The sequence below is a fragment of the Scatophagus argus genome, chromosome 18, assembly GCF_020382885.2.
Source record: "Scatophagus argus isolate fScaArg1 chromosome 18, fScaArg1.pri, whole genome shotgun sequence".
Classification (NCBI taxonomy): domain Eukaryota; kingdom Metazoa; phylum Chordata; class Actinopteri; family Scatophagidae; genus Scatophagus; species Scatophagus argus.
In genome coordinates, this window is record NC_058510.1 from 9,615,381 (window position 1) to 9,638,736 (window position 23,356).

General features: G+C 42.8%; 1 protein-coding gene across 11 annotated transcripts in view; it reads left to right on the forward strand.

The window, feature by feature from the left end:
* Positions 1-23,294, forward strand: part of scrib (scribble planar cell polarity protein) — a 60,007-nt gene extending 36,713 nt beyond the window's left edge. For 2 of the 11 annotated variants that reach the window (XM_046371436.1, XM_046371438.1), the window contains 23 exons: positions 1,814-2,053; positions 2,460-2,570; positions 2,659-2,835; positions 2,928-3,044; positions 3,144-3,332; positions 3,587-3,706; positions 4,346-4,402; positions 5,020-5,133; positions 6,209-6,289; positions 10,338-10,409; positions 11,197-11,250; positions 11,686-11,808; positions 13,016-13,066; positions 13,371-13,517; positions 13,909-14,068; positions 14,172-14,397; positions 14,480-14,569; positions 14,660-14,842; positions 16,645-16,784; positions 17,039-17,076; positions 17,680-17,754; positions 19,903-19,957; positions 21,160-23,294. In XM_046371436.1, coding sequence (XP_046227392.1) covers positions 1,814-2,053; positions 2,460-2,570; positions 2,659-2,835; positions 2,928-3,044; positions 3,144-3,332; positions 3,587-3,706; positions 4,346-4,402; positions 5,020-5,133; positions 6,209-6,289; positions 10,338-10,409; positions 11,197-11,250; positions 11,686-11,808; positions 13,016-13,066; positions 13,371-13,517; positions 13,909-14,068; positions 14,172-14,397; positions 14,480-14,569; positions 14,660-14,842; positions 16,645-16,784; positions 17,039-17,076; positions 17,680-17,754; positions 19,903-19,957; positions 21,160-21,296 — 2,757 coding nt within the window. In that variant the 3' untranslated portion in view covers positions 21,297-23,294. Of the gene's footprint in view, positions 1-1,813; positions 2,054-2,459; positions 2,571-2,658; positions 2,836-2,927; positions 3,045-3,143; positions 3,333-3,586; positions 3,707-4,345; positions 4,403-5,019; positions 5,134-6,208; positions 6,290-10,337; positions 10,410-11,196; positions 11,251-11,685; positions 11,809-13,015; positions 13,067-13,370; positions 13,518-13,908; positions 14,069-14,171; positions 14,398-14,479; positions 14,570-14,659; positions 14,843-15,931; positions 16,603-16,644; positions 16,785-17,038; positions 17,077-17,679; positions 17,755-19,902; positions 19,958-20,061; positions 20,092-21,159 lie in introns of those variants that run through there. The other 9 variants (XM_046371441.1, XM_046371437.1, XM_046371445.1 and 6 more) reach the window with 9 other exon arrangements.
* Positions 23,295-23,356: the final 62 nt, after the last annotated feature.

The window sequence follows — 23,356 nt, forward strand, 5'->3', positions numbered from 1 at the left end:
GTCTTCATCTGGCCGTCATAGTATTGAGTGTGATCCAAACAGGGTTTCCTTTATAATGTTTTTACAGATGTGAGAAAGGCAATAACTTAATTTTGATTCCTTTCCTCTTCCATGATTGTCTCCAGTAGGGATTTAAGAATGGCTCAAATTGAATGCAGGATATACTGATAAATGGAAAATAGTGTTATTGCACTTATAGTTTTAAACTTTTGGGGCGACTAAAAAACACAGCCTGATAATGAACTTGATATTAATGCAGATCTAGGGACTTTTGCACTTTTTTGCAGGGGGTGTCCCATAGTATGTATTATAAAGGAAACACTTCTTGTATGTCATCTTTGCTTTATGTTTTGATATTGTCATTGTAAATGTGAGACAGATCAAACTAACCTGTGTTGGGTCCCATGCTGACCACATGCAGAAAATGAACTCATCAGACTTCACTCTCACACATTAGAACCATAAGTTAGCAACTGAGACATAATACTAACACAGTCCAGTCCTCATACTAACTCTAACCCTCAGACACAAACTGTGCAGCTGTTTGGTTAAATAGTGCAGGATTGAAGTTACATGTTTTGCCGCTAAGAGGTTCCTGCATGACCTCTCCACGTCCCTTTTGTCTGATCACACTAGATGCTTGGCTTTGCTCTTCTGTTTCTGTCACCATATTAGTAACTCTTGAGTTGCATGTTTTTATCCAGTGTGCACTCATGCACACTTTTTTTAATTGCACTGATGATGGTTGAGGTTCCTGGCAAATGTAAAACTGCTCCTACCCTTAACTGTTTCTTTAATACAAATAGTGCTCTGTGGGGATCACAGAAAAGTCTCCTGAATTAACCTCTTTGCTTTTTTTTTTTTTTTTGCATTTCCTCTTACCTTTGGTAGTTTTTCAGCTTTGGTCTAGTCGTGCCCTCTTTTTCTCACTTTCTCTCCATCTGCATGCTCACTAATGCATTAAGTGCATCTCTTTGCCTGCTTGATGTTGGGTATGGTGTTGGGGTGGAGTTGGCTGAGCCTGTCGCCCCTCTGACACGGTAGCCACATCTGTGTGTTACCATGGCAGCGGGCGTGACAGCATATCAGCTGACGGTAAGAGCTGGTACTGTCGGGTCAGTGCTGACCTCTGCTTGCCACTTCGGACCAGAGTAGAGTTTTTAAGACTGTGCATGCCTGAAAGATGCCCTCTTAGCTGATAACTCAAAGTTAGCAAAACTAATGATTATTCTTAAGGACAAAGTTGTCTGAGGATTTCCCTGCTTGCTTTTGTTGACTTAAGAGCAAACATTTTGGAGAAACTATACACACCCACTTGTATTTTAAGTGAACAAAGGCAAGAATGGGGGGAAGGTGTTGAGCTGATTACATTAAGAGACAGCAGCACGCGCAGTCATAGTCTAACTAAACATAAACTGACTTCTGGGAATTTCATGACTTTTGGGGGAAAAACAGTACTGCTTGCTCGTAGCCTTTCTCCCTCTGCCAGCTTATATTGCCTGCAGCAGCCTGCTGTTACCTCTTTTCTGCCTGTTCCTGCTGCTCTGTGTCGGTGTTGGGTTCTTCCTCTTTTGTGCACTCACAAACTCAGTGAATCAAATATCCAAATATTTCAGATTTTATATAAATATCAAGAATTTTTTTTTTAATGATGAGGTGTAGAAATAGACGAGAGAAGACTGATGGCAGTATGCCATTCTCAGCTTGTATTTCTTTTTAATGTTCATTTTACCAATGGCAAGTGTGGCCCGTTGTCACTGGGAGCGTCCTGGTAGGCTGACACCCTCCGTGGTTGGTTTTACTGTTGATCCAGATCAATGGTGTAGACATGACAGAAGCCAGACATGACCAGGCAGTAGCGCTCCTTACCGGCACCTCCCCCACCATCACCCTTCTGGTTGAGAGAGACCCGAATGCACCAGGGGGTCAAACCCGGGCACGAGCCCACTCCCCTCCACCCCCAGAACCCTCAGAATCACCAGACCAGGAAGAGGAAGGCCTTTCTCTCCATGGGAACCACCTGAGCCAAATGGCGGATGAGTATCCCATCGAGGTGAGACAACTCAGGAGTGATTTTTTTATTTCAGTATGTTAACTAGCTTATTGGTTTAATTAGACTGTTCTGTCAAAGTCTCATTAAGGGATTCAGCATTAATGTTTGTTCATTTGGCCCCTGCCTTATCTGTAACGCTCTCCAGTTCCAGAGAAGATGGTGCATGGTATGAACACTTGGTTTAATTTAAGTAATGGTGTTCTGTAGAGTGTAGCCTATAAATAAAGCAAATATATTGCTGCTTATTTAATAACTGCTTACGCCTGTAAAGAGATAGATGTGCGTGCAAGTAGGTTGGTTTGTATTTATTAGACAAATTATAGACATGACTCTAATTAGAACAATTGGATATGAAATATTTTCAACATCTCTCGTTACACTCATTTTCTAACTCTGATCCTAACAGGAAGTGACATTGGTGAAGTCAGGTGGTCCCCTAGGCCTGAGCATTGTGGGAGGCAGTGATCATGCCAGTCACCCATTTGGCATCAATGAACCTGGAGTGTTCATCTCAAAGGTAAAACTTTGTGAATTCCAGTTTTGTGATTTCGCATTTCCTAAAATGTGTCCTATCTCACACTTTCCACGGCCCATTTCATCGACAGGTGATTCCCCATGGCCTTGCATGTCAAAGTGGACTGCGCGTTGGGGACCGAATACTAGAAGTGAACTCCATCGACCTGCGTCACGCCACGCACCAGGAAGCAGTGCGAGCCCTGTTGGCTAACAAGCAGGAGATCCGCATGTTGGTACGGAGGGACCCTTCACCACCTGGGATGCAGGTGAGGCCGTCGACTCAAACAAACACACATATACTAATGTAGACAAGCACTCGCTTTACCACGCCTGACAAGCTGTGTATGTATCATTGTAGGAAATTGTGATCCAGAAGCAGCCTGGGGAGAAACTTGGCATCAGTATTCGCGGAGGGGCTAAGGGTCATGCAGGAAACCCCTTTGACCCTACAGATGAAGGCATCTTCATCTCAAAGGTTCTTACCAAAATTTTGTAACTCACTAATTTCTGAGTATGTAAGGACAAAGTTTCAAGAGTCATCAACTTACCTGTACTTTGGTTCGTATTCAATCAGGTGAGTTCGAGTGGTGCAGCAGCAAGAGATGGCCGGCTGCAGGTGGGCATGCGCATCCTGGAGGTGAACAACCACAGCCTGCTGGGGATGACACACACAGAGGCAGTGCGAGTGCTTCGTGCTGTGGGAGACTCCCTGAGCATGCTGGTGTGTGACGGCTTCGACCCCCGAAAGGTGGCTGCCGTGGAGGTAAGACACCATGAGCAGGTGGATTCGGACAAAACATGTTTTTCGCTTAGAGAGGCATTAAAAGGAAAGGATGTATACCATAAACTGTGGGCTGTTTATATAATGGATGTTAATGCTGTTGAATCAAATTAAGTGATCTTATAACACTGCGTCATGTAGAATGAGGTTTGGGTCATTTTGTCAAGTTTACATATCTGTTTTAATCGATTAAGGTCAAATTTTGAAGCAAAGTTCTGTTTTTGTTCCGTTTTCAGGCATCTCCTGGTGTCATTGCCAACCCATTTGCAACAGGCATTGTTCGCAAGAACAGTATGGAAAGTATCTCTTCTATAGACCGAGACCTGAGCCCAGAAGAGATGGACATCATGCAAAAGGTAAAGTATTGATATGTCTTCACTTTTGATGTTTTTTGGTTCAAGTCGACGTTATCTGTGCAGTTACAGTCAGGTTATTGTGCACACAGCAGTCATACTCTGTAGGCCAGGTAAAAACGATGAGGACAGAATAAGAGCAGCGATCAGTGTTGGACTGCGCACAAGGAAGCACAGTACAGCCCTCTCATCCACATCCCAGGAATCAGTCTGGAGAACTTGCTGTCAAGTCATCACGTGAATCAGATGTTTTGTTCAGCGATTCTGTCAGAGCAACACTCTGCTTCCACAGCACTTTGGTGTCAGCAGGTGGAGTTTCCAACCACACTGGAGTTTGACTCACTCCAACTATGCACACCACACATACCCATCTTTTCACTACAGCACCCAGAAAGCGCCAGCACAGTTGTTTATTTTGTCCAGATTAGCTTTTGGGGGACTGCCCGTTCTAAAGGAATGTAGGTACTTGTTGGTTTGTTGAAAGCTGTTTTCTGTTTTTCCTCTGCACGCTTTGATCTGTTTTTTTGTTGTATAACCTTTATCAGAGCACACATAAAATAATTCATAGTTTTTCTGCTAAGAATTAGGGGTTGATTAGCAGTTATTTATTGGGACTATAAGGATCTCAAATCTCTTCTCCAGGAGTCTGAGATGGTGAGAGAGACATCACAGTGGGAGCGTGAAGAGATGGAAAAAGTGGTGAGTGAAACTGAAATTCCATTATTGTTTTGGAAAAGCTAAAGATAAACTTGTATCGGTCAGAAAGGCAGATAGATGGCATTGCAACGAAAGAAGAGTAGTCAGCTTTTGCTTCATCGTAGCTCAGAAGTGCTAAACGTGAGTCAGGGTGGAGCTTCAGAGGCAAAATCTCAGGTTGGTTTGTTAGCGGATGAATGAAGCTTCTTCTCTGCACACTTTGTGGGTATTTTGTTTGACAGAGCTATTCCTGCAATGTCCCACCTTGCATGATTTTTTTTCTGCTCCCATAGCTAATGAATAGAGTACTTTTTAATGTGTGCGGATTCTATCCTTTCTTTCCCTTCTGTTTTCTTCTCATCTCTCCTTTAACTTTGGTGTGTTTGGTGTGATACAAAATCATCCAATCATCCCATCTCCATACCACTTCCCCACTGTTGTTTTTCTCCACTGCTCTTAACTTTTTACTTACTCCTGTTTACTTCTGTCCTCTGTTAATCCCCACTCTTCACTTCTCATCGCATTACTGTGTGGCTGTGTGTGTGGTTGGGTGTCTTCCCTCCTGTACTCTCTTCCTCCTCCTCGTCATCACTCCCCTCCCCCGTCCTTTCTTGGTGAAGGAGCGTATGCGCTTGGAGCGAGAGGAGGCAACTCGCCTGCTAGAAGAGGAGACTGAGGTGAGACACTCCTCATCGGCAGGTCCGCAGACAACCTCCTTCCTGTCTGTGCGGAAGGTTCACAAAAATATCACAGCAATACCTCCACGAGATTTTAGCATGTCGCTCATCATCGGCATTTCAGGGAAAATAGAATCTTTTTTTTCTTCTTAAATAAATCACCTTGTGCCACATTCATAGTGGCTTAGTTTTGTGGGGGAGTCATTTCCAGCTAGAGTACAGGTAAAAACATACTTAATGGTAGATGTTCCTGCACTTTGACTGAGTGCTTCCACACTGAGTGACAAACCAGTGTGGGATGGCACGTCCCTTCAGGTTATTCCAGGTAAAAGGTGGGTGAGAGGATCTGAGAAGTCTTATACTCTGTCACCCCACGCACACATCAGTTGGGAATTGGTGGAAACACAAAGGCTGCTGAAAGACTTGCACATACATGAGGTCCTGGGAACAATTAAATCAAAAAGAAGTATTGAAAAACAAATCGTCTGTGGATCTCTGAAACTTACTTTTACTAGACAGTGTAACTGTAATTAGTAGCAGAAAGTACAAGGGGAGTGAATGCGGAAAGCACCCAACAACTTCAGGCAGCCAGTCTGTTGCTGTCAGCTCCGAGCTTATTTGTTCCTACTGTTTTTATGCAACACGTGCGTAAATCTTTATAAACTTTGATTTCCGGCAGAATAACAGCAGTACACTTGTTCTTTTTCGCCTAAGCAAAAAGCAAATTGTGTATGTGTAAGGGACTGCATTCAGCTGTCTATTTACTATATTCATGAGTATTTACAGCAGCAGGATGTTGTCAAAATGAACTTCAGCTTTATGGTATGGAAAGATAAGGTACACTCGGGTTAGGCTATACAGCCCATACTTTTTTTCTCTTTTCATTGCATTTGTGGGCAGTGAAAAGGATGTGGAATATCACTAGGCTTGTCCTTAAATAGAACTACATATTACATGTTGGTTACATGGGTTACATTTCCAATAAAATGGTGGATCCTTTATAGCAATGGTTCTCTGCAATTTTATTCACAGTCTCCTACAGGAAAACTAATTCACTTTGAATAGATCCTTGCCCATTGTGTAACAAACCTCCATCTAGTTCCCTTCTCACCTCGGTGTCTGTTCTCTACAGAACATTGGCACTGGACCTCTAAAACTTGACTACAAAACCCTGGCGGCACTGCCCACCACCAGTCTGCAGAAAATCAACAGGGTAAGAGTCCTCTTTATGTTCTCGTCTCTTCAGGCCACAATAGAGAACTCACTAAATGTTCCGAATCCTTTTTAACATGCTTGAAAAAGAGTGCAATCCTCTTGAATTGTAAATTGCTTGTAGTTCTGTGCGGACTATGTTTGACATGGCCTTCATGGCTCAGAATAGACCTCCTCATGGAATCCCTTGTTTTTATATCCGGGGAAACTGAGTGACCCAGAGCCGAGCAGGAATGTTAACCTCCCTCCATGTGCATTACCCTCAAGGCAACATTCCAGATAGCGTCTCCAAGGCCTGATCCATACTATGCATCAGTGTGATGTAATTGTGTCCCATGTCAATTAATGAGCCATTGTGACCAGCGTGGATTGAAGATATAACATGAAGCGAAGGACTGATCAAGATGTCCGGAAAAAGACGAAGCTTATCCAGAGAGAAGCACAGAATCAAGACCATAAAAAAAGACTGAAAGAGTAAAGAAAGAAGGTGGAACTGAAAAGAAGCATGGAGGGATGGCACTTGTCATGGCGGATAAGAAAGTGTGAGCGTGTGAAAGAGGTGCCGAGATGGGGGAAGGGGACAGCTGCCCGCTATCAAACGGCCCATCCTCTGTGATATTTTAAACCTTCATCTAGCTTCGAATTGGATGGAGTCTCTTGGGTGGGTGGGGTGCCAGCAAGAGAGGGGGGGAGGTCGTCAAAGAGGAACAGACTGGTGTTTCACTTCCCAAAGTCCACGGAGGAGTAAGTTAGGACTCGCGGTGCTGTCTCGTTACCTTCTTACAGGTATTAGGTTTCTTACTTTTCTGTCTTGTGTTTGTCTTGCTTCATTCTCTCTCTCCACTGCATTATGAGATCCTATGATTCTGACTTGGTTTAAGATGCAACTTTAAGACCTTTAAGACCAATTGCTAATCTTTAGTGAACTGATACCGTGACTTTGTTTTAGTGACCTACTCGCCTGATTGTCCAGGAGAAGTTACATTTGATATGCAGCTGTTCTGTCCAGCGCACGTGTTCCTATTCAAACTGTGTCACAGTGACCCGTCATAACTGTCTGCCATTTGTTAGCAGATTAGTAGCTAAACACCAAAGATGGTACCTGTTGAAAACAGGGGTTTAGAAATGCTAATAAACCCAAATGGATTGTGTTTTCAGAGGTAAACAGACCTGGGTTTACTGTCATTTTATACAAAGTGACGTGTCGGGCATGATGTGCAGAAGAGTTACCTTTTAGCTTTTGTAATATCACTGGAAGCCGAGTTAGATTGTGGTTACTGGACCATTGTTTTGAAAGCAGCTTTTGGTTTATAGTATATTTATAAAAATAGAACATATCATTTGATAATCCTGGACTCACTATTGTCTCTGACCATTTATTGAGATGAATAATGCCTTCTGTTTCTGACATCAACCAACACAGTCAAATCAGGAACCTAAAATGCAAGAAAATTTAATCCTTAAAAAAAAAAGACATACACAAAGAGTTATTTTTTTTTCTTTTGGTCAGGGAGAAGATCACAGAAGTAGCCAAAATCTCTAATATTAAATCTTCAGCTGATTAAATGTCCATCTAAGAAGCAGTTAATGCAGTATTGTACAACAAAGGGAGTGAACATGATTCAGTCGTGGTTCTTAGACTTGCAGCTCTTCTCAGCATGGCCTGCTCAGTGTGTTGGCATGTTGACGAACCAGCAGCCTCACACCAAAAACCCCAGCTGTCCCTCACAGTCTGAGTCGGAGCCAAAAGGGCACTCGTTCACATTCCATCCCACTGACCCTCATCACACCACAGACTCTTATAGTCAGCATGTACAGGGCCACATTGCTGGCTCACAATGCTTGTTGTATTCTTAGTCCGGCTATTTTGAATATCAGGTCACGTCTAATAAAATCCCCACTTGGTTAGTATTAGGTTGATTTGAGGTGCTTCAGAAGATATTTTTCAGAGTTAGGGATGTGAAAACATGACTCCTCTGTGGTTGCACTTGAGAGTATCGGGTTTCTTTACATGGATCGGGTTAAACACAACATATTTCCTCTCCTCCTTCAGTGACATTAACTGAGTACAGTAGGAGTTGATGGCATTCTGGAGCCTGAATGTCTCACTGACTTGATAGTGTGGTTATTTAAGGCGGAGGTCAAGAGCCTGGAGTGCAGTAATGTGTCTAGTGGCAACAGTTAAGTCTTGAATGATGGACACCAAGAAACTTCAGGCTTCAGGAAAGATTTAGTGATGTGTAACTCTTTTTAGCAGTGAGAGTCTTGTGTGTCATGTGACTATTTACAGAAGCACATCTTAAGACGCAGGACTTTGGGGGTTTGTAATAGCTCACTTTTAGATTTTTTTTTTTTACCACAAGTGTGTTTTTGTTGTTGTTGTCTTTGTGGTCTTTGTTTCCAGTAGACTGACAATGTATGAGGAAAAACAAAAGATCTATTTTTATGTGTCGCTTCCTCATCATTTACAGCTGGTATTTAAAGGGCTATTGTGGTTTGGTTTCATTTTGGAAAAAAAAGTAGTAACGTTGTGGTCAGAGGATTTGATGGGTTTATCCCATATTGGTTTTTAAAACTTTCAATTTTTAAATTTTATTTGCGATCATTTTCTGTGAGTGGCTTCAGTTTTCCTGTCAGTTCTTATCATATCAGTTTACTGTATCTGTCCTCCCTCTTTACTCCTGTCCAGTTCTCTACTTCTGTAAATCTGGCTGCTACCATGGAGGCCCCCCTGCAGGCCCAATATGGACCCCCTTTAGAGTCTTTGGGCTTCGGCTTAGGGCACCCCTCAAAACCCCTCAGCCACATGGACCCTGAGTCCTGCCCCAGTCTGAAAGCAGAGCTTCTGCCGCAGACTGAACATGCTGATTATTTTCATGGATCTCAGTTCTCCCCTGATGGTACCTCCACCGCTGACAGCGCTGGTTCGTCAACAACCGTTAATTCATCTACATGTGTAGCGGAAGAAGAGGAATGCCTGGTGGACTCTCAGCCCATCTGCTTCAAAGAGAACCCTTTCTTGGTGGCCAATCGCAAAGGAAAGGGCCGTCCGCCCGGAGAGCAGATCCTGTCAGGACCTCCAGTGGGCTACGGGAGGCAAGGCCAACTGCAGCCCTGGTTATTCAGCAAGGCAAGCCCACCTGCCTGAGTGTGGTTTGGAGGCAGCATGGTGTGTTACTGCACACAGTTTGTTGTTTGGCTTACTTGTGTCACTTGAAATGGATCAGTCGTGTGCATCGAGGATTTGTGGAAATCTGGACTCACCTTTAATCTGATGAAGTCTTTTGCTTGAAACCCTTTTTTGGGGGAAGGGTTGGTGTGTATGTAGAGCCCCAGACAGAAACAAGTCTGCGTAAATGTCTTAAGGAGGGATGCAACGAGAGCAGAAAATCAGTCTGCATCAGGACAGATAATTGTTTGAGTTTGTTCTTAAAGAAAAAAATATCTGTCCTTCTCAGCTTCACAGAACTTTATAGCACATTACAGCTCAAAGTTAAGCTGTTCAGCTGTCATATAGTAATTTCTGGTTGCAGCTATTTTCAGTAAAAACACCCTGCTCGGCACCAAACAGCCAGTTAGAGGCTTGCTGGTGACAACAGTGGAGCATTTGGTCACTAAACACCCATACGTTTTCACTATTTTTGTCTTTCAGATCTTTATGTTATGTATTGTCTTAACTGTTTCTTTGCAGAGACGGACTAATGTGGTTAAAAAGCTTTCTGCCAGGAAGCGTGTTTTAATCTCAGTCTAACAGCCCGCTGCATGTTTTTGCTATGAGCACAGAGCTTGCGGCACATTTGGGCGCATAGTCAAGATCGACTGGAATGCCTGTCCCAGCAGCTGCAAGGGCGGTCATAAGTCATGAAGGAGCACCACCTGCAAGACGCACAGAAAAGTGCAGATTTGTTTGTTGAGTTTACTGGAAGCTGAATTCTCTACAGGACAAACTGGTGCATCTTGTTTTGGTATTTGTTTTGGCAGTTCTTCCCATGCATTGAGTAAATGTGTTGTTTTTTGTTTTTTTTGGTGTTTGATCTTTGTTTTTCCAGGCGCCTCCCTCTGATTTCAGCAGGACGGACAGCCCAATAAGAGAAGCACCTTACTCTCCCACAATCCAACCGGTGAGCAATTCTGACGTCCAGCATTCCTCCATCATTCATCATCTGCACTTCTGCCATCTTTGTACTTTATTTTTGCCTTTTCCATTAGTCATTTCTGCTGCTACATCAGAGGGTGTTTTACAGTTTGATCTTTTTGACCTTTCCTCCCACCCGTAGCCCAGCCACCACTCTTCCAACAGCTCCCTGTGTGCAGGCAGGGAGACCCGCTTCGTAAGTGGGTCTTGTGGCCCTGTGCTCTGGCCTGGATTTTTTTTTTAAAGCACATGCGTCAGCTGCTCTGAGCCCTTTATCTGTTAATAAAACATAACTAGTTCAGCTATGGAGTCTGCCACAGTCAACCGGTCTGCAAAGCATGCGACCGCTTCTCTATGGCCAGCTGGTTAATGATGCTTGCCCTACGCAGACTGGATGTGGAATCGTTGGACAAATAGATTTTTTGACTGATTGTCCTTTAATGTCTCTACTGACCCGTTGCGGCTTCTTATTCTCTCACAGGACAGTAACAATTTAAAATTTCAAGTTTATTAGAGGAATTGAGAGATCAGTTTGGCAGAATGTGACAAAGGATCTGCAATTAATGCTAAAATTGGCTCAAGCTCAACCCTGGTGGTGTTGCGTTGCTTGATAGTGTCATTTGGCCTGGCATCATCCTAAAGAAGCTTTAGTAGTTAAGATTTGTGGCTGTATGCACTGTTGGTTGAAACTTGGGTAAAGGTTGCGAATTCATGCATTTTATTTAATTTTCTTTGTTTTATTTGCTATTTTTTTTTTTTTTTTCTTTTTGCAGGCAAACATTCATTACACTTCTACTCCTACTGCCAAGGATGACACTTCATCATCAGTGAGTGTCTGTGGAGCTTGAAAACACAAAAAAAATCTTTCATAGTAGTTTGGAGATGATTTACAGGTCATCAGACTTGTGCCAAACTAATGGATGTCCTATTGATTTCTATTGATTGATGATTTATTCGTATGGATTTCAGTTTTAGTGTCTGATATTTCTTAAGATTTTCCATCTGGAATAGCCTTCTGGAGGATACATTTGATGCTTGTAATCACTGGGCCTAGCAATGAAGATAGGTTTAAGATATAAGGTATTGTTTGGGTACACAATAGACAAATAATCTGAATGATCATTTATACTGTGATTCACATCCACCATTAGCCTCCATTCATTTTGAGTTGTCATTTATCCTAAAGCTTTCAGGGAGTTTGAGTTTATAAAAACAAAACTGACTTGACTGATCTGTTTGTTCTGTATTTGTTTTCTCACCAGACGCGACCTGGTGCCATCCAGCCAGTCGGGCGCGTGCGGCAGAGTTCCTCCCCCGCCACCCCGGACGGCCACAGTCCCAACCCCTTCCAGCATGGCCCTTCCCCCTTCAACTCCCAGACCTCTGTAAGACCCCTCACCACCACATAGTGCTGTTTTATATCCGCTTTCAGCTCTGTGCCGCCTGCTCTGATTGCAGAGCCCTGAACCACCCAAGTGGTCGCCTCACAACAGTGCAGCAGGAATGCAGATAATTACGGCACAAGATTGAGTTTTGTACCTAAAGAGGCTAGAACCAAAGACTGGAAGACTTGAAGGCACAGGGGAGTTGAGTCTGTTCTGGCGCTGCTGTCTGTGACCCCCAGGCACACCTGGAGGTTAACTGTGTTTGAACTACACCTGCAAAGATGGAGCATGCAGCCAGACTCTGAGCTCCTGAATCAGATGTAATTTCTCATAATTGCAGCTTTCTGAAATGTCCTACTTATTTCTTCCTTTGGCAAGCAGCATAGCTGGATTGGTAAATAACAAAGAAGCTATGATTTCATCTCACGTCCTCCTGACTGTTTCTCATACAGGAGCTCATACAGAAAAGTCTGTCATGACTTTCCAGGCCCTACTGTCTGTCTTTCTCTGGCATACTCCCCTCTTCTCTCACATGAAACCAGCCACCATGCTGTTCACCTGTTCTCTTCAACAGTCTTCTTCAACTTAGCTGTTTTTTTTTTTTTCATAGTTTACCCTCTCCTCCATCTGTGTCTGTCTGTCCTTCCCACCTCCTCTATTGCTCCTTGGCTCCTTTTACCATATGAACCTTCCCTGCTCTCCATACCCACACCTCCCTCCCTGCAGCCTCGCGCCCCCTCCCCCACCTCGCCCGATGAGTTCCTCATGAATGTCAAGCAGGCATACAAGGCGTTTGCCGCTGTGCCTCGCTCACTGGCAGTGCTGGAGCCGCCGCAGGTAGGCCTTGCTGACTGAGCTCCTGCGGGTCACAACAACAAAAAGCATGCTGTGCTGATTGGTTGGTCTCCTCCCACCCTGCCTTCTTCTGACTGGAACAGGCTGTCCTATCAGGAGCCTGCGCCGTGTCGGGGGGGGCCTGTGACGTGCTGTGACGTGTGGAATGCATTCATCATTGATTTGTGTACTTCAGTGCCATCATCTGTCAACACTGGTGTTGAGTCTCCATTCATGTGTGGCTCGTGTACTAATATTCAATCCCCCTGTTTTTACGTATTGTATCCCAGCTGCTAATCCGTCTGCCCGCTCTGTTTCTCTGTCTGTCCTCAGAGTTTATTGAATTTTGCTAACACTCTGCTGTGCTCAACAGGACCTGTATGATGTAAGGAACAATTTCCACCTAAAGCAGCCATCTCCAGAGGTGAGTGAACATATCTTATCGACCAAGAAGTGTTGAAAGCACAGCTATCTGATGTTCAGTATTGAAGCTGATCTAAGACATGTGCTTACCGACGTTACAGTACATTTTCAAGTGCCGGTTGTATTATGTTCAAGGAATAGTGTGTAGTTCAAAGTGTTCAAAACATAAGATATTTTCTGATTGAAAGACCGTACCAGTGTTGCATTACGCCTCATTCAGTCTCACCCAAGAGGGTGTGGATATGCTCTAAGCTTACTGTAGCTTACTGTAGACAGTGTAGTGACAAACCATGTGGCCTTTTCAGCCTCAGTTGAACAACGAGGTGTTTGATGATGACATAGATGTTCAGGAGAGAACTGGTAAGGATCTGACCAGCAATGTCTCTCCCCGTCGGGAGTATATGAGCCTGGCAGCAGTGCCTCGACTCTCCAGGCCTTCTGTGGAGCTACAGGTACCTACTGCCTCCGCCACATCTGAAGCAGCCCTTTTCTTTGCCTGGGCTATGGTGTGCTTGGCTTGACGGGTGGCGGTGTTTGTACTCCCAAAGACTGGGAGACAGCCATGTTACTTCTGCCAGTATTTGAACTATCAGTTAATTTACCTTGAATCAGCTAAATGGTGCTGGGTTGTTTTTAATTGGCTCATTTTTTTCTTTCTCCTGGTTCTGTCATACATTTCTCTTCTACCATCTTGTGATATCCTCTGCTATTTTGGCAAGTGACTCTGCAACAATGCAACTAGCAATAAAAACCATCTTTTAGCAGCAAACATTGGCGTTTATTTAACTTAGTTTTGTCATTTGTAAAGACAAAATTTCATTAATTTCTCTTGTAACCCTACAGAGTCCTTCTCCTGGTGGTAAGGACAGCCCAGAGCAGCGCTCTTTCAGGGACCGACAGAAGTATTTTGAGATTGACGTGAAGCAGCAAACGCCAGACAAACCCAAGCCTCGAGTCTCTCTTGTTGGAGAAGATGACCTAAAGAAAATGAGAGAGGAAGAAGGTTTGCATCTGCTTGAGCAGCTTTTGTCTCTATATTCTAAAAACATCTGACTCAGCTAACCTGCCCTAACTTTACAAACCTGTGTCTGTTGATCTCACCCTAGAGAGGAAGTTTGAGCAGCGGGCGCGGGAGTACCTGCTGGATGAAGATGATGAGGATGATGATGAGGAGGAGGACCTTGCTAAGCAGGTGGCACAGATGAAGGCCACTGGCAAAGTGTTGCTGGATGGAGTGGAGTACAAGGTAGAGCCAGTATCCACCCCATCTCAGCACTGCTCCACACCGCCATGCTATAACGTCACACCACCCAGCTACTGTGGCAGCTCAGGGTAGGAAATCCTATATTACTATGGCTTTAAACTTTTTTTTTTTTTTTTTTTCTTCAGCTAATTTGTGTGTATGTGTGTGCAGGCCTTCCTCTGTTGATGGTAGAGGAGACTCACAGAGGAATTCACTGGAAGACAGCTTCAGGATGGAGCAGAGGCCCAATTCCATGACTGGGTGATTACATTATACGCATCATATCTTTCAGTGTCTCTTTGCTGTTGTTTCGTCACTGTAGTCATCACTGCTACTTGCGTGTCTCATTAGCCTGATCCCAATGTACCCCGGGGATTCGGCGGCTCCCATCCGCACAGCCAAAGCCGAACGCAGGCATCAAGAGAGACTTCGCATGCAGAGCCCTGAGCTGGCTGTGGCCCCCGACAAGGAACTGTCCCCTGCTGAGAAACGAGCTCTGGAGGCTGAGAAGAGAGCCATGTGGAGGGCAGCACGGTAAATATAACACACAGCACATTCTGACTAGGAAGATAAAAATGGTTAATGGGGTTTTTGTGTATTTTTCTTTTTTTAAATTTTCACTTTACATTTGTGTTTGTATTTCTTCTACTTTGACATGAACAGGAATGTGTTATGTAATCAGTTACTAATTTTCTACCAATTTTAAATGTATATTTCAATGATAGTAGTTAAACAATCTATACAATTAATAACAATTTTAACACAATAAAGCGAGTATGTAACAAAGTGGTCTCCCTCAACTTTATGACAACAATGATGACACATCAAAACTCACTTACTGATTTTAAAAAAAAAATGAGAACATGCAAACTAGTGCTATAATACCTGATTGTTTTCATTCTTGATTGATTTGTAAATCATTTGATTAATCAACTATTTTTCTCAAATGTTATAAACGTAACAGGTTACCTGAACCCCAACTAATTTTGATGATGATGTGCTGGTAGAAACAAAGCAAAGCAAAGCAAACATCTTTGCCAGGCATATCCAGCAAGTCTTTAATATTTTGGACGTCTTCTCTAACAAAGTGCACTTGGTTACTAATAGTTCATTTTAACACTTCTGTCAGAAAGAATTCATGATAACCATCATATCACAAAATCTACAGAGATTCATCTTTAACTTGGGCAAGTGAATTACACGCAATATAAGTGTAGAGAGACTAACTGTACAAAAAGAATTACTCTATATGAATAGCGAAAAGGCAACAAAATGAACTGAAAAACAAAAGTATGGCCGAACATGCTGAATTATTTATACAGTGTATATCATGTATGATAAACACAATGTCAGTATTTCATATCATGTCATGGTTATTGTCAGTACCTGGATATTGCGACATTCCTGTGTGGTTAGTCTGCCTCCTCTTGTACTATTTTTCTGTCTAAGAATGAGATCTTTATTATTCCTGGCTCTCCTAAATGTGTCTTTGTTTTACCTTCCATTCTTTGGTTTTCTTCTCTTTTTCTTTCTATATACTTCCTCTCCTCATATTACTGGTGTACCTGTCATCTTATTCCCTCCTCCTCTCTTTCACCCTCTCCCTGGCCTTGTGGGGCCCAGGCCCTATGGTCTAGAGGAGGATGTTAGGCAGTATGAGCAGGACCTGGCTAAGAGGCTCTACCAGGCCCGAGTGAGGGCATCTCAGGGCACGCCCGAGGCCCCCCATCCCCCCACATCCTCTACCTCCTCCTCTGCTGCCTCCCAGCTCAGGTCTGCTCCTCGGCCCCAGCCAAGAGGGCCAGACGCACGGCATCGTGGGGGTGTGCCGGGGTGCTTTGGCATTTGGGGTATTTTGCTAGAGGCTGAGTTTAGAAAGGTCCAAGCAAGCACTCGCAGCAACAATGTGACAGTGCTTCCACCACCTTTCTAGTGCTGTCTGCTTCTGCACGTCTTTGCTGTTTATAGCTTTCTCTCCTTCCCTCTCTATTCTGTTTTGTCTCCCCTGTCGTTGCAGCACTCTTTTTCATTTGCGCCTTGCTGTTCTTTTCATACTATTATTTCTACTAACACACAGTTTGCAAGCTATTTGTGAGTTGGGGGTAAGCCTACTAGCAGTAGGTAGTCCTTTTCCTGGAATGCCCCTTTAATGCGCAGTGAAATTAAACTGGAGGTTTGTCCCCGCAAACCAGGACAAGGAGCACCCAAAGTTAGTAGAGATGGGTACCACCCACCTGTAGTGGTGTGTGTGTCTGTCAGTCTTTGTCTCTGTATTTATGCAAGTTTCTCCTTATTTTAAACTATTCTTTATCTGATGGTGGTTGTGCCTCTTGTAGAATGAAGTCTCTGGAGCAGGATGCACTGAAAGCTCAGATGGTCATCGCCAAGTCTCGGGATGGGAAGAAACGCGGCACACTCGACCAGCTGACGGAGTCCCCCTCGCCTGTCCCTACACCCTCACCAACACCCGTGGAAGGTAGGAAGCTGCTGTGGCTTGTTTACATGACAAACATCTTCTGTCACTTATGGATCACATTACACTTGTGGAATAATTTGGCAAGCTAGCCAACTAACATCTGCACTTGTAGTATTTTGCTAGTAATAACATTGGCAAGCAAGCAAGCTAAGATTAGCTGGCTAGCTGTAACTTAATCATGCTGCAAGTTTAATTTTGATGTATTTTTCTTATCCCTCCTTGCCTTTCTAACATGCTTTGTTTTCCTCTGACAGAGCTCAGTCCTCGAGGACTAACCTCTCCAGGCAGGCTGGTAAGCACTAAACTGTTTTCCTTTGTCTTAACTACCATCCTGACTGATTTTTCCTCCCCCCCCCCACTGGTTTTTCAGTCAGTGTGAACGGTTTATTATATCCTTCATGTGGACTTTGACAGTTGCAATCATCAAATATTTGATATATTTTTGCGGTAACCTTGGCTTTGCAGCTTTAATTTATTTATTTGGGAAAGACAACAAATAAGACTGTTGGTTTACAGGCTGGAAATGGGGGGACAAAGTAGATTAGCAGGAGCTTTGGGAAAAGCAACAAAAGGATTTTTTTGGTTTACAAGCTGGAAAAGGGAAAAAGAAGGAAATTGCTTCAAAATACAGCAGCATTAATCCATTATCTTGCTCACTTTCACTAGCAGATCAGCCACAGCTGGCTGTTGAAATCACCCATTAGCCTCTCTGCATTCCTCCTCTCCTTTTTTAATTCCCTCATTCCTTTCTTATTCCTTTCCCTCCTCTCCTTTGCCTTCTGCATTCTTTTCTCCTCCTTTCCATACTTTGTCACACCTCCTCCTTTTCTGTCCTTGTTTTCCCTCTTTTCCCACCCCCTTGACCTCTGCTCATTCCTGTTTGCTATCCTTCTAGTCCCTGTCGTCAAAGAAGTTTGACTACCGACAGTTTGCTGCCATTCCTTCTTCCAAACCCGTGTACGACATCCAGGTACTGGCTGCATGCTGAGCTCTCGGGGCCCAGGCCTCCTCCCTTCCCCCTGGCTTTCCCTGCTGCCTCTCCCCTCCAGTTTGTTTTAATCAAGAGGCATCAGTTTGATTGAAGTTTGGGTTTTGGCTCAGTAATTGATCAGCACCTCCTGTTCTGCACTCTAGTAGTGTGACTCACTAACTCTCACTTGCACAGTGAAGATAGGCTTACTATATATAAATGACACCCAATCAGCCCTAGAATCTTCCACATGTTCTACCTTCAGTTTCCTGGTCTCCCACTTACCACTCAAAATTGTAAGAGCATCTATTTCAATAATCTTTCACGCCCATTGATCTCTCAGCTAACTAATCATCAGTCATAGAAATTAACAATCAAACAGGCAGGTTTTATTCCCACTAACCAGAATTGGTTCCGGGGAGAAATGGCCACAAACTCTGCATCTCATCCACTCTCACATTCACTTCCATCAGCTGTTTTGTTCCACGCATGGATCGCACGTCAGGCAGAAGAATAACCTGTCCTCTATTAGATTTCCTCTCATGCTCTGGCTTGTGAAACACTGACCTGCTGAAGGGGGTTTCTCCTGTGCTGTCATTAGGGTAGAAACTTTGTGGAGGCTTGTGTCAAAATAGTTCATCTCTTCTTCTGTGTGGAGAGATGGGAGGGGAAGCAGGGGAAACATGGAGTGGTGCTGGAGTGAGCAGAGCTTGTCTAGGAGTGGTCTTTTGTTTTTTTTGTTTTTTGGGGTGGAGTATCTGTGGTCGTCTGTGTTACTGTCAGTCTGCGTCCCTCTGAGTGTGGGATCTTGTGTGGTCTGGTTGTATTCTCTCTTTGGTGGACAAAACTAAATTGACATCACTGTAAGTGTCGGACTCAAACTACAAAAGCAGTGTTTTAAGGCTGTGTGTCAATGTCAGACAGATGATGACAACTTACCAGTTTGGGTGGAATTCATCGCTGTAATCTGAATGTAATCACTGTAACATTTATGATATTTATTTTGCATCACAGAATTTCCCTCAAATTCTTGCCCACTAAAGCTTTCATCAGTATTGTTGAAAATATCTTACAGGAGAAATACCAGATAATATAGAGGATGTGATTCGATGACATTATTAGAAAAAGAAATGCATAAGACTTTTTGTGACTCATAATCATGTAACTCATAAAACACTGTCGAACCCCAGCCAGTGTGTCCAGTAACTGAAATACAATCCCAATTTTTAAAAAAAAAAAAAAGTTTGGAAGTTAAAACATAAACACAACAGAATGTGATAATTTGCTCCTTTTTTGCCAGTTATTTTAAAGAAAACAGTACAAAGACAATCTATAAGTTCATGCTGGCAACATATTTCAAACAAGTTGGCACAAAAGCAGAAAAGACTGTTAAAGTTGTGGAATGACCTAATCACCTGTTTAGAACATTGACAGGTAAAAAGATTCACTGGAAGATGGTTATAGTATGATTAGATATGAAAGGGGCATCCTTACATTGTGACAAAACATAATTGTATAAAGGATTTAAACACAAGGGATTGGAACACTTCATAAAACTGTTGTCAGTAAACACAATTCATTTACAAATGTTTACATTGTTCTAATGTCGTGTTTTTCAGTGTTTTGGAATCTGGCTTGTATCTTGCAGTCAGTATTTAACATGCGAGCAGATTAGTTTGAGACAAAGAGAAAAATCAGCTTCTCAGCGCCGATAAGTCTAACAAAGGGAAAAATACTGTTGGTATATAACGACATCAGCACAGAGAACAACTTTCCATGCTGCTCGGTTTCCTGTTTGCATTGGTAAATCTTGTTGGTGTTCTACTGTTGCCCGGGTTGACCTCTTTCCATGTATATGCCTACACTACACGCCAAACCCCGGAACTGATGACCTAACTTAACCTCCCTTTCCTTTAACATGCCGGTCTCTCCTGGGGGGGCTAGTCGAGTAGTTGTACTCTGGCTTTAGTGGCTCTGACAGATGGGGCATTTCAGTGCTGTCCGCTAAACCGACAGTGAGCAGCTGGCACGTCTTCTCACAGTCTTGCTGCCAGCTTCCCTGCTCACATGGTGAAGGCTTTCGCTGGGGTACAGGTTACTGAAACATCCCTGCCGCTCAGCTGTTTACTGTCTCTTCTTGTCTTACAGTCTCCTGACACAGTCGATGACATGCAGTTCATCGACGACGGCTCCAGCAAACCAGGTGAGTACCGGAGCTATACGGTGGTTTAAATTGCTTTAGAACAGGCTTTGTGAAAGGGATAAGTGAGAAAATTACCCCAGTTTCTTCTTTCCCCTTTGATTCAGGTGACTACCTGGGATAAGCAGCTCACATTGGTAGGATCCTGTGTGCACGTGTTTTGTGGGTGTGATTGTACGCCTGAGTATTTATGAAATATGGGAGAAGAGTGTGTGTTGGTTTGTGCATTTATAGTCTAACCTAAAAGTGGCACACTTTTACTTAACTGTGGGTTCAGGTATTAAGATTTGTGTGTCTAGCTGGGTGTGCTTCGCCTGCAGCAGCAACCAATGCTGGGGTCAAAGTGGAAGATAAATTTGCTGTGTCTAAACCAGGGGTGCCCAAAAGCAAGCAACTATTGAATTGTGTTTTGTACTTAAAATGGTACCATAAACCCAAGTTTCCTTAACGGACTTACTTCTTTCGCAAGGAGTTTAAAGTGCATTTTACCTCACAAAAAATAGAACAGCATAATCATTATTAGAATGTTGAATATTTAACATTTCTTTCACGAGAAAACGTGCGGGCTAATCTGAACCTCACAGGCTCCATTTTGGGCAGCCCTGGTCTAAACTAATAATCTTGCATTAACTGTGATCCAGACTGCGCATGAATGACTTTAAAGTGTTGAAATTAGCATATACAGGGAGATCTAAGTGATTCCTTTATCATGTCGGTGTCAGTAGCTTACATGCACACAAGAAGACAGGTTACACAGGTCCTGGGATATTAATGCACATGTAGCGTAGTAACTTTGTTACTGTAAATCCATGAATACCTGTAGCGCAAATGTGTCTGAATTTGAAGGTCAATTTGATGATTCAGTAGTGAAACACTTTGATAGACTGAGTGAAAAAAGATTTCCAACAAATGGATTGCAAATTGGCACTTGATGTAACTTATCTGGCATCAGGCTTGCTGTGAATGTAAACAATGACTCTGCTCAGGTGGCTGGTTTAAGTTGCTGTACTTTTGTTTTCCGCTCAAACCTTTTTGTTCTTGCTTCTTTTTTCAGCTGCTGATTTGAATGTAGGGCTTCTGTCACAGGTTTAAGGGATTCATCCACTTTCTCACCAGCTGCCCAGTGTCAAGTAGAAGCAAGTTAAACTGCGGCAGCTTGACAGATTTCTGACTGAAGTTGTTCTGTGTGTCTTTCTGTTGTATAGGACACGCTGTGAGCCCCGAGGCCGAGGTTCCCACCTCACTGCCCGCCACCTCAGCCCTGGAGGAGATGGCTCTGTACAGCAACAAGCGCAAACTGAGGCAGGGCCGCCGCAGCCTGGAAACCGCTGTGCCCACATAACACCTCACGCGGAGAGAAGAAATCCGAAGGCCAAATGCAAACACACATTTAAATTCACTGTGGAACACTGGTAACACGTGGGTGCATCCACAGGAGGTGCACACTCACCAAACACTACACAGCATCAGTAGAGCGAGATTTACTCTCCTATATAACCACTGCAGAGACTACGAGTCACCACACATACACACTCACTTATATCCTGCGTGCCAGTCTTGACTGTACAGTGTGTGGATGAGTTGGCAAGTTGTTCAACAGTCCCTCAAGGGCAAGAAAGATCTAGTGTGGTCAGCTAGGACTTGCTACTCACAGACCATTCTTTTTTGTTCTTTTTTGTTCTACATTCGGTTTACCCAGTAGAAACTGTTTGGTTTTTTTTTAAGGTGACCTTTGTTTTTTCTTTTTTCTTTATGCCTCCAATAATTTTGCTGTTTAAAAAAAAAAGACATACTGGAAAAGAAAAGAAATGGGTCATAGCTATACTAAAGATTTTAGGTTTTCAGTGAATAGATTGTAAAATGTCAGGGGTTTCTTGAGGCTTTGGCAGACAGGAGTGTACATATTAATTGAGGACGAAACATCCTGCTACCTTCGCAGTCACAAATTGTGGAGTTTTTTTTAAAAAAAAACAACATTTTTTTGCACTGCCACTGATCAGCTTTTTAAAAACTTATATCTTAAGTAATTTATTGTTTTTAATTCATTTTACTTAAATTGAAGGCCTTCTATTTTATACTGTTTTAACCCATCCAGTTCTATTGGACATAAAACACGAGTGATGTTTATCATGATGCATCATTAAATAAAGTTCAATGATAGTTATGGCTCAATACGTCAAAGCTTCTAAGTCATGAAATGCATATCACTTTATATCACTGAATCTACTCTATATACCCAATAGAAAATATAAACCTATAGAGTGTAGCGATTGCATATCATTGTCACATTACGGTAATGAGTAATTCCACACTGTTGGTGGCTCCAAATAAGCATCTATCCAGATTTACCGACTATGTTACATTCCCTTGTAGATAATGACTACACTGGAGGCAGCAGCATTAAACTGGCAGTTTTACGGATGAACAGTTCAGAATATACATAAGTTTGATAACGTGCATTTTTATCATCATCTACTAATTAAAGGTACTTACATTACCCTGTTAAGGGTATTTGCTCTCTTTTTTTTTTTTTTTTTAAATCAATGTGAATCATTCATTTCTATCCTTGAAATACCTGGAGGTGTTCCAGAGTGACGTGAAGGTAGCGGATGTTTTATTTTTCTGTCTATGGTTAATTTAAATCTGATGCCACTGAAAAATCATTTATTATTGTGTGAATAATGTACAAATAGTGAAAGGAAAGCAGACTTTGGGTTTGAAACTGAGCCAGTCTTGACCCAGACCAAGTCAGTGTCTGGACTGCTAATGCATCTGGGTTTGGACAGGCTTGGCATCGGGATGCTCTCTGCATGTATATTGGTTTGTTAATGGGAGAGCGGAGAGAGGCGGAACGGATTAGAAATCCCTCTCAAGACATTGATCCTGTCTCAAGACATTCAGTTCACTGCTTGACATACTGTCAGTTTATGTATCTGATGGATATTTTTGCAGAATCACAGCATAGTAGCATTTGTGTTAATTTAATGTAGGGTCTTCTAATAATAGCTTTCCATGTTGCTCTCATTGACTGAAATTCAGTTTGTTTGATAACACTTGCAATGGCTGATATCTCCTTTTTTTAACTTACGATAGGTAAATCTTTTTGCAGATGGGTTTCACTACATTATTAATGCAGTGTTTCAAGTTTTTGTGTTTATTCTTTTGTCTTGAGTTCTCTTTGGGGGCTTTTACTTGCAAATAGGTCAGAGGGAAAGGGTCAGAAGTCCTAGGGTCAAGGGTTAGAGCTCATACAAGACTGTAACTAGTGAATTTGTACAACCAAAGAAGTCTATTTTGTGGTTCAGGAATAATAAATTTTACTTTTCATTTAAGAAGCTGATTTTTTTGTCTCGTGTCTTTTGTGTTTTATCTACAAATTATATGTGGAAGTAAGGAAATTAT